The sequence below is a fragment of the Myotis brandtii genome, unplaced genomic scaffold (genome assembly GCF_000412655.1).
Source record: "Myotis brandtii unplaced genomic scaffold, ASM41265v1 scaffold32, whole genome shotgun sequence".
NCBI lineage: Eukaryota > Metazoa > Chordata > Mammalia > Chiroptera > Vespertilionidae > Myotis > Myotis brandtii.
The window spans coordinates 725,100-745,098 of record NW_005362269.1 but is presented as its reverse complement, the minus strand read 5'-3'; the positions used below and the strand labels follow the sequence as shown (position 1 = coordinate 745,098).

General features: G+C 44.7%; 1 protein-coding gene across 1 annotated transcript in view; it reads right to left on the bottom strand.

Moving 5' to 3' along the window:
* Positions 1–4,818: 4,818 nt before the first annotated feature.
* AFAP1L1 (actin filament associated protein 1-like 1) overlaps positions 4,819–19,999 on the bottom strand; it is a 33,196-nt gene continuing 18,015 nt past the window's right edge. Inside the window, exons 13-19 of the mRNA XM_005870594.2 lie at positions 19,722–19,867; positions 19,021–19,093; positions 16,182–16,293; positions 12,518–12,682; positions 10,676–10,854; positions 6,872–7,000; positions 4,819–6,659 (exon numbers count right to left, since the gene is read on the bottom strand). Coding sequence (XP_005870656.1) covers positions 6,636–6,659; positions 6,872–7,000; positions 10,676–10,854; positions 12,518–12,682; positions 16,182–16,293; positions 19,021–19,093; positions 19,722–19,867 — 828 coding nt within the window. The 3' untranslated portion in view covers positions 4,819–6,635. The remainder of the gene's footprint in view (positions 6,660–6,871; positions 7,001–10,675; positions 10,855–12,517; positions 12,683–16,181; positions 16,294–19,020; positions 19,094–19,721; positions 19,868–19,999) is intronic.

The window sequence follows — 19,999 nt, the reverse complement described above, 5'->3', positions numbered from 1 at the left end:
TTTCCGGTGCGCCAGTCTGTTACCGCGCCGGGGCGCAACACTTCCGGTCCTCGGTGGGTTCTGCACGTTGTATGTGTTTCTGTTTCAACGGCGTAGGCGCGGTGCTAGCCGCGGGTTCCACGGGGATCTCAGATGTGCTCCTTTGGAGCTTATGTGAAATTATAAACAAACAAATGCAAACGCGATATAAAGTCAAAATAGGACCGAAGTTTAAAGGTGAGGGTTATGGTGTTGTGGAAGACTAATACAATATGGCCGAATGTGGGGAGTTTTCCTAAAGGGAATAGTATTTGAACTGAAAGCTGTGGAGTGAGTAGATGAAAGAGCAGGAAAGTAGTTCAGGTAATAGTAAGCAGCTTCTGCAATGATCCAGTGAAGACAGTACTGCGAGAAAGGGACTGAAATACTGGAGGAAGGGGTGGTGACAACGTAAGACGTAAGGTTAGGCATTGACAGATGGGTTTAATATAGCTTAATTATACTATATTAGAGAAGAGAACCTGTGCTGAATAAGAAAGATCTTTGTATTTAATTATACGTATAACCTACAATTTTATACAGCTAAAATGTATTGCCACTATATTAATGTGGCAATTACATGAATTAGGTTAATATAATTATATGAATTAGGTTAATGTAAATCATTAACCTAATGTAAATCAGATTGCCACTATAGCTTTTGTGTACAGGATCCAGCCCGGCAGGTGTGGTTCAGTGGTTCGGTTCCCGTCAGAGCACATGCCTGAGTTGTGCGCTAAATCCCCAGTGTGGGGCATGCAGGAGGCAGCTGATCAATGATTCTCCCTCTCCCTCTCTGAAATCACTAACAATATATGTTGAAAATAAAATAAAATATTGGGTCCTGACACCCCTCCTTCCTCCATCACTGTTCCCTGCTTTTCTTCTTCCAATTTTCTCATCTCTCTCTCTCTCCCCCACCCCCTCCCCCCCTCCACTAAAACGTGAGTTCCATTAGGGTAGAGATTTCTTTTTGGTCTGTGAACAGTACCTTGATGTAGTTCAAAAATTTTTGAATGAGTCTTATTTTGATTGCAATGGGAACATGCTACAAAGCCTGTACATGTTTAAAGGAGTCACTTTGCTGTAGGGAGGAGATTTCAGGATGTGAGAAACAGGTAGGGAGACAAGCTGTTGGAATAGTCCATGCAAGGGTTCTAGGGTCACCTCAACAAAGACATTATCTAAAACAGCTACTATTTTAGGTGTGTCCAGCACATTTTTGTTTCCATATTAGTATTTTATTTGCTTTGTTTTCTTTTTGCTTGTTCTCCTAATGAGTATGAGCTTCATGAAGTTATTTTGTTCAGAGCTGTGATTTCTGACATCTAGTATAATAGATGCTCAATAAATATTTGTTGACTGCATTGATGAAGTTTGATGGAATGAGTAGAGATAGAAAGAAGTGGATGTATTTTTGAGAGATTTAGTATGGAAAGCTGACAGGATGTGACTGATGGTTGGGGTTGAAGGCATATCCAGACTAGTTACTGGATAGTCCCTAAGGTTTTAAAAAAATATTTTTTAAAGGATGAGAAGTGTGCCTTCCTTATTTGAGTGCATGCACCAGAACATGGGTTACTTGTACCTATTTGGGCCAGATTTTCTCTCTGTTTGTCTGTGAATTCCATGAGGACAGAACTGGAGTCTTTTGCATGTTTATATTCTATCCAAGGCCCAACTCAGATGTGTTGAAGCTAACACCTTATGTTTTCTTTTGGCCTTAAGGGCAGAGCAACACGACTTAAAAAGGGATTATGATCCCCTTTTACATATAAGAAAATTGAGGCTCAGAGAGGTTGGTGAACCTGCCCAAGGTCCCCCGCTAAGAATCTGACACTAGAAGTTTGATAGTCCAAACATCTGGGAGTGTTGGGAAGGTTGGAGCTTCAAGTCCACCTCAGATCCATGAGCCTATACTTTGAAAAACAACCAAACAAAGCATTTAACAAGCAAGAACTGGCATCTATGCTTTAGCCGTTTTCTTTTTTAAAAAAAAAATGTATTTTTATTGATTTCAGAGAGGAAGGGAGAGGGAGAGATAGATAGAAACATCAATGACGAGAGAATCATTGATCAGCTGCCTCCTGCACGTCCCCTACTGGGGATTGAGCCTGAAACCCGGGCACATGCCCTTGAAGGGAATCAAACCTGGGACCCTTCAGTCTACAGGCCGACACTCTATTCACTGAGCCAACCCGGCTAGGGCTAGCCATTTTCTTTACACTTCTCTTAGTTGCTCAACTTAGACCAAATGTGCTGCATACATTCATTCACCTATTTATTAAATGCTACTGTGCTTCATTCTGAATGCTGCAATGCAAGGGGAGGGGGAGAAATGAACGAAATAGAGCCTTTATCCATTTGGAACTGAGAAGGCCTCTAGGGTCAGACCTTGCATTCACGTGCTAGCTCCACTACTTCCTAACTGTGGGCTTTGGCCAATTATCTAACCTTTCTGGTTTCCATTTCCTGAACTGTGAAAACTTGGATAACAGTATCTATGTCACGGGATTTTAGTGAAGACTAAAGGGATAATGCCTAGAAAAGTGATTAGTTAGCACCAGGACTGCCTACATAATTTAAAGCAGCGATCGCCAACCTTTCGGACCTCACGGACCACCAGTGGGTGACCGCTGATTTAAAGGACAAAAGGAAGATGTGGAACCTCTTGTTCTAAACTTATTAAGAGGGCAACAGCAGAGCAATCAACCAAGCACAGAACCCTGCTAAGCCTGACTGCACAGGTTGCATGCCTGTGAAGCTGGCTCTGGCTAACATAGTGCCTGATGCATGGCAGTGTTCAATAAATGTTAATTAGCCCAGCTGGGTGTGGCTCTGTGGTTGAGCATTGGCCCTGGAACCAAGAGCTCACCAGTTCAATTCCCTGCCCAGGTAGGGTCACCTCAACAAAGACATTATCTAAAATAGCTACTATTTTAGGTGTGTCCAGCACATTTTTGTTTCCATATTAGTATTTTATTTGCTTTGTTTTCTTTCTGCTTGTTCTCCTAATGAGTATGAGCTTCATGAAGCTGTTTTGTTCAGAGCTGTGATTTCTGACATCTAGTACAATAGATGCTCAATAAATATTTGTTGACTGAATTGATGAAGTTTGATGGAATGAGTAGAGATAGGAAGAAGTGGATATATTTTCGAGAGATTTAGTATGGAAAGCTGACAGGATGTGACTGGTGGTTGGGGTTGAAGGCATATCCAGACTAGTTACTGGATAGTCCCTAAGGTTTTAAAAAAATATTTTTTAAAGGATGAGAAGTGTGCCTTCCTTATTTGAGTGCATGCACCAGAACATGGGTTACTTGTACCTATTTGGGCCAGATTTTCTCTCTGTTTGTCTGTGAATTCCATGAGGACAGAACTGGAGTCTTTTGCATGTTTATATTCTATCCAAGGCCCAACTCAGATGTGTTGAAGCTAACACCTTTTGTTTTCTTTTGGCCTTAGGGGCAGAGCAACACGACTTAAAAAGGGATTATGATTCCCTTTTACATATAAGAAAATTGAGGCTCAGAGAGGTTGGTGAACCTGCCCAAGGTCCCCCGCTAAGAATCTGACACTAGAAGTTTGATAGTCCAAACATCTGGGAGTGTTGGGAAGGTTGGAGCTTCAAGTCCACCTCAGATCCATGAGCCTATACTTTGAAAAACAACCAAACAAAGCATTTAACAAGCAAGAACTGGCATCTATGCTTTAGCCGTTTTCTTTTTTTTAAAAAAAATGTATTTTTATTGATTTCAGAGAGGAAGGGAGAGGGAGAGATAGATAGAAACATCAATGACGAGAGAATCATTGATCAGCTGCCTCCTGCACGTCCCCTACTGGGGATTGAGCCTGAAACCTGGGCACATGCCCTTGACGGGAATCAAACCTGGGACCCTTCAGTCTGCAGGCCGACACTCTATTCACTGAGCCAACCTGGCTAGGGCTAGCCATTTTCTTTACACTTCTCTTAGTTGCTCAACTTAGACCAAATGTGCTGCATACATTCATTCACCTATTTATTAAATGCTACTGTGCTTCATTCTGAATGCTGCAATGCAAGGGGAGGGGGAGAAATGAACGAAATAGAGCCTTTATCCATTTGGAACTGAGAAGGCCTCTAGGGTCAGACCTTGCATTCACGTGCTAGCTCCACTACTTCCTAACTGTGGGCTTTGGCCAATTATCTAACCTTTCTGGTTTCCATTTCCTGAACTGTGAAAACTTGGATAACAGTATCTATGTCACGGGATTTTAGTGAAGACTAAAAGGATAATGCCTAGAAAAGTGATTAGTTAGCACCAGGACTGCCTACATAATTTAAAGCAGCGATCGCCAACCTTTCGGACCTCACGGACCACCAGTGGGTGACCGCTGATTTAAAGGACAAAAGGAAGATGTGGAACCTCTTGTTCTAAACTTATTAAGAGGGCAACAGCAGAGCAATCAACCAAGCACAGAACCCTGCCAAGCCTGACTGCACAGGTTGCATGCCTGTGAAGCTGGCTCTGGCTAACATAGTGCCTGATGCATGGCAGTGTTCAATAAATGTTAATTAGCCCAGCTGGGTGTGGCTCTGTGGTTGAGCATTGGCCCTGGAACCAAGAGCTCACCAGTTCAATTCCCTGCCCAGGTTTCGATCCCCAATAGGGGGCGTGCAGGAGGCAGCCAATCAGTGATTCTCTCCCATCATTGATGTTTCTATCTCACCTTCTCCCTTCCTCTCTGAAATCAATAAAAATATATTTAAATAAATAAATAAAAATTCTTTTCAAAATTAATTATTAATTTTCTAGGGTCCACCTCTCAAAGGAGTCTTAAGATTTATTGGTGGAAAAAGACACTTAGTCTCAAAATAACTACATGGGAAACAATGACAAAATTGGGTTGTCAGGTGACATTTCAGATTCACATTTTAAAAAGCATATTGACAATCCAGAGTATGTGAGTGCCTGCTATTGAAGATACACAGGTGGAATCTGGATGAAAACTCACTTACAGATTGTTGCCTTATAGCTTTTGGTGGTTGTAATTACCATGTAAAAGTCAATAATAAGAACCACTATTGACTAGATGTTTACTATTACTTGGACACTGTGTAAGATGCTTCCCATGTATTATCTCACTTAATTCCCCCAACAGTCTTGGGAGGGACGTACTATTGTTAACCTGGTTTTGATAGGCAAGGAAAACAAGAATGAGAGAGGTCAAGTGACTTTCCCAAAGTCACAGCTGTTAAGTGGCAGAGGCAGGGCTCAAACCCAGCCCTGTCTGGATACAGACAGGCTCTATAGGCCCTAAAACTTATGCTCCACCACTGACCAGCTGGGTGCTTTGGGTCAGGTTATTTTTCTTGCTCTGGTCTCCAGCTACCTCAGAGGGTGGAAAAGTTTGGACGAGGCTTCAAGTATGTAAAGCCTTAGGCAGGGTCAAGTATGTGAAGCCTCTAGCAGAGTGTCCAGAGGTTATTATGGGATTTCCCTTCTCTCCCCTTGAGCTAACCTCTGAGCTCCAACGGCTCAATGGTTTTATCTTTATTGGAGGGAAATGTAGTAGACTTATAAAATGCCCACAGTGTTGAGAAAGTCATTAGTGGCACAGCAAGGAGACTGCCCAGGGCTTGAGGTCCTTGCTCCTCTACAAAAATATCAAGTGCTTATAAAAGGCACTCATGTGGCAGAAATGGGCCACTGTCCTCTTGGTTCTCCCTGACAGTTTTACTTGATGGCAGATACGGAAGAGCAGACAGGTGGGCCTCTTGAGTGCAAGATGAGGATAAACATATTAAGAGTGTCTCCTGCATTTCTAACCATAACTCTGGAGCCAGAGCATCATATAAAATAGGGAAAGGACTTGATTGACAGCAAATGACCCCACCCTACAAAGCTCGATACTTCTTGTGGACATTAGCAATCCATGCTCCTGTCATTGAGCATCACTCAGAGCTTAACATAGGTCAGCTACTGAACCTCTCCTTGCCTGCTGCTTACTTAGATCTCTGATTTGAAAACAATTCAAATCTGGAGTTCTGGTCACTGCATCTGCCTAAAGCAGATGAGGAATGATTGTAGAATTTGCATGTTCTCTATAGCTTTTGTGCACCTTTATGCAGGAAGGGATAGTTCTATTGATTTTTGAGCCTATTTATCTTGCCCAAAGGCTGTCAATAATGCCCAACACAAATGTGATTGGATGATCAAGTCGCCTCTCTCTATTGCATCACTGATACTTCAGCACTGCCTTCCTTTGCCCTAGGGACTGGGAATGGGATGCTGAGAGTGGGATGGAATGGCTTATTCACACGTGCTTTCATTTCTTCAGAAGGGAAGGCAAAGACATTTAACAAAACCTTTACAACTGGGCAGATGTCTGTCTCCCTCCACCCCCATTTCCCACCCTCTGTAAGGTTATATAGGGATGCCCTTCATTTCCCTCTTCCCTTCTACTTCTTCCCTCCCTATACCCCTTTTGATCATGCAGACAATAAAGGCTGGTCTTTTGGGTGCCCCAGAGGGTGGGGGCTACTTTCAGTCTTCTGGTAGCTCCTTGTGAAAAAAGCATTTCCGTCTTAGATGGACAAGCTGATATTTCCTTTGGATAAAATTCTCATCCTCTTTCTAGGTCTTCTTCATTTCCCATTCCTGAAGTACAGAAAGACAAGACAGATCAGTTTGTTGAATAGTCTAGTGTGACTTGTAGGATAAAAACACTTCATTGCACATCGATTGGTTGTCTTTTGCATGTACCCTGACTGGGGCTGGGGATTGAGCCTGCAACTGAAGTATGTGCCCTTGACCAGAATCAAACCCACGATGACGCTCTTATCACTGAGAAAAACCATCTAGGGCTGTACCTTGGCTTTCTGCAGCACCCGTCCTTGGTTGGAGGTTACGATGGATGGGCTCCTCTTCCTCAGCTCAGAAACACAGTTGACAGGGAGAGGTTGCTCTGGAGGATTGTTCTGGGGTTTATTTGCAGTTTCCTGTTGATGACAAGAAATAATTACATAGGTGAAGTCTAGTGCTGTCTACCTCACCCAGCCTGCCCTCCAAAGAATGCATATAAAAGGTACTATACACATATACTAGCATCAAACAGGATGAGGGAGGAAGGCCTTGGAATAAGCTAATGACAGCTGAAATGACTGAACCCTCACTATATACTAGGCATTGTGTGGATTAGTTTATTGAGCCTTTCAAGCCTATGAAGTAGGTACTATTAGTCATCTTATTGTAAAGATAAGAAAAGTAGGAAGGTCAAGTCACTGCTCAAGGTCACATGTCTGGGGAGTGGGAGAGCTAGGTTTCCTACCCCACTGTTCTTCCTATCTCTTTCTCTCCTGTATTCCTTCTAATTTTCTACACTACCCTGAAATTTTCCAGGTGATTGCTTAGTACCTTACTGGATGTAGTTCCTTACATGGGACATATTAACAGCTTAGCTTGCAGGGAATTTAGAGAAAACTTTATCTCTAAAGGTCATGGAAAGAGTCAAAAGTGGAGGGAAAGTCTTTTGGAATGTGAACATCAGGGCCTACTGGTGGGAGGAAACAGCTGGGATGAGTTAACCACTTCTTGTCTGTCCACCAGCCCTCTGTGACTTTGTCCCTGGCCTTTAAGCTCTTAATTTTTAAAAATCGTTATTGTTGAGATTATTACAGATGTCCCTCTTTTTCCCCTCCCTTATTGCCCCCCTCTGCCTGGTCCCCGCCTCACCCCAGGCCTTCATCACCCTATTGTCTGTGTCCATAGGTAATGCATATATGCATATAAGATTTTTGTTTAATCTCTTACCACCCCCCACCCTCCTTCCCTCTGAGAATCGTCAGTCTGTTCCATTTCCATGCCTCTGATTCTATTTTATTCACCAGTTTATTGTGTCCATTAGACTTCTTACTCATTTATTTTGATTTTTAGATTCAATTGTTGATAGGTATGTATTTGTTGCCATTTTGTTGTTTATATTTTTGACCTTTTTATTTTTCTTCTTCTTCCTCTTTTTAAAGAATACCCTTCCACATTTCATGTAATACTGGTTTGGTTGTGATGAACTCCTTTAGCTTTTTCTTGTTTGTGAAGTTCTTTATCTGATCTTCAATTCTAAATGATAGTTTTGCTGGGTAGAGTAATCTTGGTTGTATATTATTCTTTATTTTAGTCAATGTATGCTTTATTTCTGACTGGTCCTTTTCCATTTTTTTGGAGGTTTCTAGAAGATTCTTGAGTAACCATACGACTGTGGTTTTGAACTCTAACTGCAGTACTTTGCTTTCTTCCCTTTCTTTCATTTGTGACGTTTCTTTGTCTCCACATTTTGGCTGCTTCACTTTCTATGTATTGGGTAGAGCTACTATGTCTCCTTGAGTTGGTAGAGTGGCCTTATGTAGTAGGTGTTCTATAGGGCCCAGTGGCTCAGCCTCCCCAGTCACCTGAGCTGGGAGCTCCAGGTGCACCTCTTTGTGGGCTGTGAGCACAGTCTTGTTGTAGTTGAGATTTGATTGCTGTTAGTATCACTGGGAGGAACTGATCTCCAGGCCAATTGACTGTGAGGACCAGCTGCAACCACAGTGGGAGAGCTGCTGTGCAGGAGACACCTCTATGGAGCAGGACTTGCTTCAGTGGGGCTTTGTTGCTCACTGAGTCTGCCCCTTGAGTGTGTTGCTTATGGATGTGTAGAGTTGTAATGTGGTATGGTCTGACAGTGACCACTAGGTGCACTGGCTTTTGAGTCTCTAGGGAGGTGCAAAGTCAGCCACTGCCTGGGGCCACCCAGCAGGAGGTACAGAGAGATCTGTAGATTCCTCCTCTTTGTATTGGGTTTGGAAGTGCCCAGACAAGGCCCAGCTGTGAAGCAAGTCAGGCTGGTGCTGGTGCTGGGTCTTGGGCCTTTTATTGATAGGTTTGGTGCTCCCTGACCCAGCTCTAGCTTGTTTGAGAGAATTTAGCCTGAACAAGGACAGGCCATTCATATGCAAAACCTGCTGCACACAGATTGGGTGGGATTTTAAATTGGATGAGGCAGGGTCTTAGGGAATCACCAGGGCAGAGCAAACAGACATGGTGCCAGTCAGCCCTGGGATCTACTGGGGAGGTCCCAGCATAGGAACAGTGATCCCTGTGAGCACCTCCATCTAGGGGAAAGCCGCCCCTGAGTTCCTGCCATGAAGCCAGACAATCCAGTTCCTCCTCATATGTGTCTGTGTTCCCCAGAGCCTCGCCCTGGTACTGGAGCTCAGAGGAAGCAGGACCTTGTAAGTTCAGTTCCTGGTGCTGGCCTTTTAAGAGGAATAGCTGGGTCTCCAGCAGCCTCTGTGTTACTGAGCCCCAATCTGCACTGGTTTTTACAGCCTGTATTTCTTACTGCCTGTAGGGACTTCTTTTCCCAGCTCTGAGACCCTGGGCTAGGGTTCTGGTGTGGGGTTGGGACCCCTGCTCCTCTGGGCGGCCTCCACAGAGGTGATCTCCCTCCTGATTAAAAAAGCAGCACATGTGGGTGCCGGACCAGCCCGTTCTATGCCTCTGCACCTCCTACGAGTCTCAGTGTGCTTTCTTCTTCTCTAGTTGTAGGACTTCCATTCAGCCAGCTTTCCAGCAATTCTGGATGATGGTGGTTCAGTATTTTAGTTGTAATTTTGATGTGGTTGTGGAGGCGGTGAGTATAGGCGTCTACCTACGCCGTCATCTTCTGGAAATCCTCCTAAGCTCTTAATTTTTAAGTAAGGTTGGAAATGCCCCATGGAGAGGAAATGTAGGGTGGGAGAAACAGCCCTAACTTCCTAGTCATAGGGTGTGGTCTGACCAGGCAGCTGTTATCTTGGACAATAATAAGATGAAAGTTCTCAATGATAACTTGCACTTATCAGACAAATTACTTCATTTCTCTGAGTCTTAATTTCCTTGTCTGAAAGCAAGTAGAACATTTATTCATTTGAAACATTTATTACACGCCTACTATTTTTCAGAGTATGTAAAGGGATAGGGCTATTATGATAAAAAAAATACAGTCCAATTCTTTTTATTTTATTTTTAATATTTTTTAAAAATTGACTTCAGATTGGAAGGGAGAGATAGAAACATCAATGATGAGAATCATTGATTGGCTGCCTCCTGCATGCCCCTACTGGGGCTTGAGCCTGTAACCCAAGCATGCGCCTGACCTGGAATGGAACTGTGACCTGGTTCATAGGTCGATGCCCAATCACTGAGCCACGCCAGCTGGGCCATACAGTCCAATTCTTAATAGAAATCCCAGTTTCCTTGTCTGTCAAATGGGGTGAATACGCGTAGTACTATCTCATAGGACTGCTGTGAAGACTATGTGAGATAATACAGGTTAAGATGGTGTGGTAATTGGCTAACACAAGTTTGTTATTCCTATTCAATGTATGGTAGTTATTATCAGTAACCTTAAGTCCACTTCTAAGACTGCATTCAGGATACAAAGTCAAATAAATGACGGTGCGTCAGTGGAGAGAACACAGGCCAGAGAACTTGCTGCGAGAGTCCCCTTCCTAGCTGTGCCACCAATGGCATGTCCCTTAGGGCCTCCTTTGTTATCTGTAAGTGAGCATAACTCCTAGCCCCAAAGGATGAGCAAGATCTGTAGCATGTGAGGGCTTTAGGAGCAGCTACCCCTGGTTAGTAGGGAGTGGACTCACCGCACTCTTGTTCTTGCTGCCTATGGAGAGTCCCAGGGCTGGGCCCCCTGCCAGAGACCTCTGTAAGCGCTCCTTCACAGCCACCAGCTTCAGTTCCAGGTCGATCCGGTGCTCTTCCTTCGCCCGACACTGAGCTTCCAGTGTGGCCACGGCCTCCTGCAGAACCTTTAACTTTGCTCCTGTTTCCAAAGACATTGATGAGAAACAGCTGAGCCTGGCCTGAAGCATCGAGCAGTTTGGCAGGGCCTCAGGCCCGAGTCTGCCCCTCCAGAGAACCTTTCCTATCCTCAGTCCTGGTTAAGAGGTGGACTTTGGGCCTGGGGTAGTGTGTTTTTTACCTTCCCAATACCCATTTCCCCATCTTCTAGATACAGAACCCGGCTTTTCCCCCTGGGAAACCACATTTCCTTCATTATTATTTACTAGAGGCCCAGTGCACAAAATTCGTGCACTTGGGGGGTCCCTCAGCCTGGCCTGTGCCCTCTCGCAGTCCGGGACACTCGGGGGATGTTTGCCTGCCGGGACCGAGCCGAAGCTGGCAGTCAGATATCCCTCTCACAGTCTGGGGCTCTCGCACTCCAGGACCCCTCGCTCCTTACTACCTGCCTGCAGCGGAGGTGGCGGGAGAGGCCATGAGCCCGGCTTCTGGCTGAGCGGCGCTCCCCCTATGGGAGCACACTGACCATCGGGGGCAGCTCCTGCGTTGAGCATCTGCCCCCTGGTGGTTAGTACACGTCATACAGACCCGTCATTCCACCGTTCGGTCTATTTTCATATTAAGGTTTTATTATATAGGATAGTTTAGATGGGTGTTACTCAATCCTAGTTCAAGGGGTTGGCACATAACTTAATCCTGGCCCATAATCCTATCTCAATCAGGGTCACAGTGATTGGCTTAGGGATCAAAGTTGGTCAGAGTGAAGTGTTTGTGGGGGCCACTAGGAAGAGAAGTTTTCTCTGCTGGGGTGGCTGAGAGGATTAGGTGAGGGCTGGAGAGAATGAAACCAATGTAGAGGAAGGCCAAAGCAAGAGTTGGAGAAATGTACTTCCTGGTGACATCATTTAAGTCCTTTGACCTTGATATACCTGACTGTTCAGTTTTTCAAGTGCATTTTTCTTTTTTTCATTACTACGCCAGTTTAACTTTGGTTTCTGTTCCTTGTAACCAAAAGTCATAGAGCTTTACATTAACCAGGGGTTTCTACTAGGATTTTGCTGCTTACTCAGTTTAACCCAACATATCTATATTAGAGCCTTCTTGGTACGAAGAGCTATCTATGTTGGGCCTTACTAGGTTTAAAAATTGGTCCATGTTTTCCCTGAGGGAGGCTGCACTGGAGGGTTTTCTAGTAATGGTGGGTTCTTTTCATTCATTCAGTTGTTCATTCAGTAAATACATATTGCATGCTCGCTATGTACTAGGTGCTGTCCATCATCCCCAGCACCTGGACCTATGCTCAAATAGCCATGCTCAGCACCCATCTGTGAATGAATGAGTTAATGTGAGGTTCAAAATGATCTTTTATTTCTCTAATTCTAAGGGACATGCTGTTTTTCACATTTTAACGTTTCTAAAATCAGATTGCATCTTACATTAAGTGTACACATTTTTGTGATGCTTTTTTATCCCTTTACCCCCAAAGCAGTTATCAAATAGGTGGCCTTCCATTAGTCAGGAGGATGATGATGGTGGTGGTGGCGGCGGTAGTGGTGGTAGCGATGATGGTGATGAAAAGGAGGAAGGAGGGAGAAGCTCACCTGTCTTGGGTAAGAAACCAGGTGATCTGTTCTAGGGAAAGGCCAAGCCCTCCAAGAGCACTCAGGACCACACCATGTAGGTACCTGGATTGTTCCGAATGGCATCCTTTAGCGCCCTCTTTTCTTGCCGCAGTGCCATCAGCTCTGTCCGGATTGTCTCTTTTTCTTTCTCCAGCTTCTCTTTTTCTACCAGGTACCTCCGGGCATCCTCCTCAGCTCGGTTCTTACCGTACTTGTATTGATTGGCACCTGCAGAGTTAGGAGGCAGGAAAAGGGCCTCAGTTCTAACCTCTGAGAGGGCATTTGGGTGGTGTTAGCGTCTCTTTCAGCCTCCACTTCTCCATCTATAAAAATGGGGACATTTAGAGCGATAACCCTCGATATCATTAATGTGGCTGCTCTAAGGAAGCAAGGAGCAAAAGGGAGGTAGTAGAGCTCAGGGGCAAGGAGCAAGGGATTTGGAACCAGACAAAGGTTTGCATTCTCTTTTGCCCTTTATTGGTTGTGTGACATCAGGCAAAAGAGAATAGTGATGTTTTTGTGTCTTTCCCTCAGCTATAGTTTCCTCATTTGTAAATGTGGATATTGATCAAATTTATCTCTTAGCATTGTGGTAGGTTTAAAATGAGATAATTCATGAAAAGTACTTAGTGTAGTACCTGTCATATAATAAGTGCTTAGTAAAGGTTAAATAATAATAATAATAATAATAATAATGTAAAACAAATTTTGTGATGTATAACACACTTTGGTTTTAAAAGGGCATATTTTATAGTCAACTCTCAAGTATGTGTAAGACAAGGAGACTGGTAGATATAACTCTGATCCATAGAGAATCAAGACCTTGGGCTAAAGTCAGGCATTGCCCATTTTATTACTAGGAAATGGGTGGGGGTAGAGAGGGATCTAGTAGTCTACTATGGGCTCTACACTATGATGATGGACAAAAACAACAAATAGCTCGGTTGCATGGCTCAGTGGTTGAGTGTTGACCTATGAACTGGGAGATCACAGTTTAATTCCCTGTCAGGGCACATGCTGAGTTTGTGGGCTAGATCCCCAATAGGGGGCGTGCAGAAGGCAGCCGATCAATGATTCTTTCATCATTGATGTTTCTATCTCTCTCTCCCTCTCCCTTCCTCTCTGAAATAAATTAAAAAATATAAAAACAAATAAATATAGCAAAAGTTTATTGAGTATTTACTAAGTACTGGGCCACTTACATGCATTTCCATTTCCTTCTCATAAAAACTGACTATTGCCCTAACCGGTTTGGCTCAGTGGATAGAGCGTCAGCCTGTGGACTGAAAGGTCCCAGGTTTGATTCCGGCCAAGGGCATGTACCTTGGTTGCGGGCACATCCCCAGTAGGAGGTGTGCAGGAGGCAGCTGATCGATGTTCCTCTCTCATCGATGTTTCTAACTCTCTATCCCTCTCCCTTCCTCTCTGTGAAAAATCAATAAAGTATATTTAAAAAAAACCCAAAAAACAAACAAACAAAAAAACCCAACTGACTATTACTAGCTCTATTTTATTGTTGAGGAAACAGGCACAGAGAGGTTAGATCTTACTGTTAATGATGGCAGAACCTAGGTTTGAACCCATGTACACCTAACTCCAGGGTCCATGCCAGGTAATACTGCTCTAGCTGGGGCAAGGCCATAGTCAAACCTCTCAGGGAAAGTTTATGTACTAGTATGTTGTTGCTACAGTCAGCCACACAAGGTCCTTTGTAAGTTGGTGGAGTGTGGAGTGATTCCCATGATTTACTGATAATTGTGTGGGTCTTGTCTGTCCAGTTCTTGTAGAGATTGCAGTGATTGCCCAATGACTCATGCAAAAATCAGTTCCTGCCACAACTACCCTGCAAGTCAAACCAGATCGTAAATAAAGCATGGAGGGCAGAGAAGGGGACCCCTACTTCCTCCAACTTTCCAGATATACAATGGTATATCAGGGGAGCTGGCTCCCAGACTTTTGAATTTTATAGACTGGTAAAATCAAGAAAATGGGTAGACCAACAAAGGTTGTTGACATAACAGAAAAGGCCCTTAAAAATCCCAACTACCATCTAATTATTCCAAACATTTTATAAAATAAATAATATTGTAACATCCCCAGAGTTGGGAGAACACAAATGCAGAATAAAGTAGTCATTTACATGGAATAGATTTAGATTTATGAAAAACGTCCCTCACTGTGCTTATTTTTATCATTTCAATTGCAGATGAGGGAAAACTTCCTTAGGGTCTGAACCAGTGAGTGGACTCACTCTTGGGAGTCACTGTCCTGGTTTGCCTTACTATGTTGACACCAGGGAGAATAGCGTATCTCACGCCCAACTCTGTAATCCTTGAGTCACTCAAATGGTGGTGAAGAAGCAAACTAGCTTGTTGCAAGGAGCTATAATTCTGTGGGCCTCCTAGTAGTGGTGATAAAGTATTTGCCTCAGAACTGCCCAAGTATCTTTCAGAAAAATCCGGGCTTCCATAGTGGAGGGGAAAATAAGGAATGTTTAATATCCAAGTTACTAGTGTAACTAATGCACTAATGTAGTATGTATCAGTGCTTCTTTCCTTTTTATTGCTGAATAGTATTCCAGGTGATTTTTTAAAAAAAAAATTAAATATATTTTTATTGATTTCAGAGAGGGAGAGGGAGAGGGAGAGAGAGATAGAAACATCAATGATGAGAGAGGATCATCGATTGACTGCCTTCTGCATGTCCCTACTGGGGACTGAGTCTGCAACCCAGGCATGTGCCCTGACCAAGAATTGAACCCAGTGACATCCTGGTTCCTGGGTCGATGCTCAACCACTGAGCCACACCCGGCTGGGCGCAGGTGATCTTAAGAGGAAAGCCTTAGCCCTGACCGGTTTGGCTCAGTGAATAGAGCGTCGGCCTGCGGACTGAAGGGTCCCAAGTTCGATTCCAGTCAAGGGCATGTACCTTGGTTGCGGGCACATCCCCAGTAGGAGGTGTGCAGGGGGCAGCTGACCAATGTTTCTCTCTCATCGATGTTTCTAACTCTCTACCCCTCTCCCTTCCTCTCTGTAAAAAATCAATAAAATATATTTTTTTTTAAAAAGAGGAAAGCCTCTGTTGTTTCTGATACATCAGCTGTTAATCTTATTGGGGATCCTTTGTAAGTGACAAAAGATTTCTCTTCTACTTTCAAGGGTTTTCTCCTTTTGGCTTTAGCATTTTGACCATGATGTGTCCTTTGTGGATCTCTTTGCTTTTATTTTACTTGGACTTCACTGGTACCCTGGATATATCAATAATGTTTATCAATAAACTTGGCAAGTTTTCAGCCATTATTTCTTTTAATATATATATGTGTGTGTGTGTGTGTGTGTGTGTGTGTATTTACACTTCTTTCTCTCCTCTCTTTTTAGTACTTTCTTTATGCGTATATAGATTTCATATAAAGTCTAGATTTCTGGTCTCTCTTGAATAATTGGCACTGCTGTGTGGGGGCCATCGGCTGGAGCTTAGCGGCCACTCCAGAGCACTCCAGTTTCCTACAGTCTCTCCTACCCCACTCCTTGTTGTTTCTCCTCTGAGGCCACATGCAAGCTGCCCTTCATCACTGTACTTATGATGTGGTTTTTCTTATGGTAGAGTATTTTCTTACACCTCAATTCACTCATTTATTTACCTGCCTGATCCCTGGAGGAAAATGATTTTGAGACTCCCTCCACTCATGGGCTGCTCCTCACCCTTTCCCCTCCCCCACAGAACTCACTGGAGGCATGGCGCTTGACTTTGACCTGCGGATCCACTCGATGGGACTTCTCACTGCAGGAGGAGGCGTGGCGCTTCACGTGGGCACCGGTGGGACGTTCAGGCTCCTCATCCTGGGAGGGAGATGGAGGAAGAAGATGAAGTACAGGTAGGCCCAGAGTCATCAACACGGGTGTATTCTGGTCCGTGCTCGGTGGGTGAGTGCCACGGGACCTCTGAGATCTTGGCTTTACATTTTTAAACTTGTGTGGCACTCAACAGTTTATAAACCACCTTCACTAGCAGTATATTATTGGATCCTCCTACCATTCTGTGGGGTGGGGCAGCAGAAGATAGCCCTAAATTGGAATATGTGCAGAGAGGAAAATTAAGTCTGAAAAGATTATGGGTGACATATTTGATTTATCATAGATATTTTGTCCTCTTCTTATTTCAAAGTATCGTTAAAGTTTTCTGAATTGTTAAAAAAAAGTCATGGATGACATCCGCCAATGATAGAAGTTATATAGATTGACTATACATTTGTGCATGAAGAGTATTAAGAACACTCAGAATCTGTCAAAGCTCAGGAACCACGAGTGGAATATGATAATAATCTATAATAATAAAAGCGTAATATGCTAATTAGACTGGACGTCCTTCTGGATGTCCTTCTGGGATGAAGCTGGGGCTGCAGCTGTGGGATTGAGTCAGCCGCGGGCGAAGGCCTACTCTTGCACGAGTTTCATGCATTGGGCCTCTAGTGTAATATAATAGTGATTTCAGTAACAGCAGTGCGGTTTACTTTTCTGTGTAAGAACTTCCTGTCCAGGCCCTGTGCTAAGTTCTTTCCTTAAAATATTTCAATTAGCTCTTGCAATAGTCCAGACAGTTAGGTTTTATCATATCCGTGTGAAGCCCAGAAGTGAAGACCAGAGAAGTGAAGCCCAAGGTAACTCAGACTGAGCCCCGAGTCCAAAGTTTGCTCCTTTAAGTATTAAGCTCTTGCTCCTAAACTCTGCAACTGAGAAAGATCTCAGGCTGCATCCATTGGTTCATCTGTGTCAGAAAGACCATGCAAAGGGAGTCCTAGAGGTGTGACCTCAGAGTGTGACCTAGCACTGCCCAAGGCAGGGGTCCCGATGCGCGCCTGCTTTCCTTGGCAGCTTGGTTCCCCCCTCTCCCCTCGCTGTGGGGCCTGACTCACCGCCAGCATCTGATCAGAATGTAGGTTTCTGGCTCTCTATGGAGGCTGCTCCACAGCAGGAGCAGTCTGGGTTGTGTGATGGCCACAGAGGCCTCACTGTAATTAATGAGCTGATATCTCCTCGGTTTAGTGAGCAAGACAGGAGACTTGGTCCTGGGAGCTGAAACCCAGACTGTGGATGCCACCAGGTGAAAGCCTACAGGTGTGGCCACCCAGTTATTGCCTTTGCCTCCAGACACCACTGAATCAGCAGCCTTAGTTCACAGAGTGTTAAAAGGCGGAGAGCCCAACACCTGGCTCAAACTGGAATCGTGCTTTCCAGTGTCCAGAGCCCTTCCTTGTCTTGATCTGGGAGCTTTTCACTGTACCACCCAGCCTCCTTTCCAGGGATTCCTCATCCTGCGCCTCATCCCTCCCCTTCCAGCTGCTGGTTAAATGAAAAAAATCTCTCTGAGGCAAAGGAAAAAAGGAGTACCATCATGTGCTGCATGATGATGTTTCTGTCGAAGCATATACAATGGTGGTCCCGTAAGATGATAATGGAGCTGAAAAATTACTATTGCCCAGTGACATCATAGCCGTCCTAACATTGTAATGCATTGCTCAGTGTTTGTGGTGATGCTGGTATAAAGAAACCTACTGTGCTGCCAGTCTTATAAAAGTATAGCACAGCCCTAGCCGGTTTGGCTCAGTGGATAGAGCAGTCGGCCTGTGGACCAAAGGGTCCCGGGTTCAAGTTCAGGCAAGGGCACCTACCTTGGATGTAGGCACCTCCCCAGGGCACATGCAGGAGGCAGCCAATCAATGCGTTTCTCTCACATCGATGTTTCTCTCTATCTTTCCCTCTCTCTTCCACTCTCTCTAAAGCAGTGGTTCTCAACCTTCCTAAAGCCGCGACCCCTCATGTTGTGGTGACCCCCAATTTCATTGTTACAAATTGAACATAATTAAAGCATAGTGATTAATCACAAAAACAATATGTAATTATATATGTGTTTTCTGATGGTCTTAGGTGACCCCTGTGAAAGGGTCGTTCGACCCCCAAAGGGGTCGCGACCCACAGGTTGAGAACCGCTGCTCTAAAGGATCAATGGAAAAATATCCTCGGGTGAGGATTAACCAAAAAAAAAAAAAGGTATAGCATGTACAGTTATGTACAGCACATAGTACTTGATGATAACAAATAACTATGGCACTTGTTTATGTATTTACTATACTTAAAAAAATTTATTATAGTTTTAAATGTTATTTTAGGGTGTACTCTTCCTACTTATAAAAAAGTGTGCTGTAAAACGGTATACCGTGTTACACCTGCAGCAAGCAGCCTCATACATCTTGTGTTTGCTGTCTCTCGATTGCATCATTTTCTCTTGTGCTTCACTGATTTCATGTTGTTTTGTACAGTAACATGCTGTACAGACTTGTAGCCTAGGAATAGTAGGCTGTACCATGTAGCCTAGGAGTGTAGCTGTACCATCCAGGTTTGTGATAAGTTCACTCTATGATGTTCGCACAAGGTCGAAATTGCCTAAGGACGCATTTCTCAGGATGTATCCCTGACACTACGCGGCGCACGACTGCAGTGAGGGAAAGAGAGAGGGAGAGCTAAGAAGTGGCCTTTGCCATGTTGCTGGGCAGCCCCAAGGGATCGTACCTGCATCTTTTCGTAAGGGACATCGTCGTAGACACGGGGCTCAGGCCACTGATCCTGGCAGGATCTTGCATATCTAGAAGATACAAGGTCTGCTGTGACGGCACCCTGCAGCTTCCCGTGCTTTCCCGTCCCCTCTCTCAGTTGATTCTGGCAGCAGCTCATAGTGGGTACTGGAAGGTTAGTGATACAACCATCCCAGGCAGCACTGGGCCATTGCTGTGTTCAGGGCTTTCTAGGCAGGGACCCACGTGCTTCTCATCACCCAGGAAACAAGTAATGCATCGCCTCCATTATATAAGCGAGAAAACAGAGGACTGAGACCGGCAAGAAACCAGCCGAGCTGATGATTGTGATAGAGCTGAGATGCGAGCCTAGCTCCTCTAGCACCAAACTCCACGTAGCAGCCCCGTGCCCGCCCAGAGGCTTGAGGGTGTGAGAGCCTAAGGTTCCAGCATGCGAGCAGAGCCCGTGTCACTATAGAAAAGGACTTCTCCACTTTTGCTCACTCCATCCAAGGCTTCCCCCGACCCTGGGCCGCCTCCTTTAGCCCGCTCACTCCTGCTGCTGGAAGAAGAACACACCCACTCTGACTTCCCAAGGGAACAGAGCCCAGTGCCCAGGGCTGGATTCTGAGCCTCTGAGAGGGAGCCAAGACGGGAAAGGTCCTGGGCGGCTGTGGGCTGTGGGGTGCCGGCTCTTACAGGAAGGAGTTGCGCCCGGCGCTGACGATGCTGGTCAAGGTCTCCACGTCCACATAGTCGTAGTGCAGGGCCTCGGGAGTGACTTTGGAGCCCATCTCCACCAGCAGCAGCCCCAGCCAGCGGCCCATGTCCTCTGAGCAGCTTGCCTGAAGGAGCGGAGGCAAAGCTGAGTTCACGTTGGCTGCTGCTCACGTCACTCAACCCCATATTTATACAGTACCTGTTATGTACCCAAAACTTGGGGATCCAAGAAGAACAAGGTTAGAACTCATCCAGGA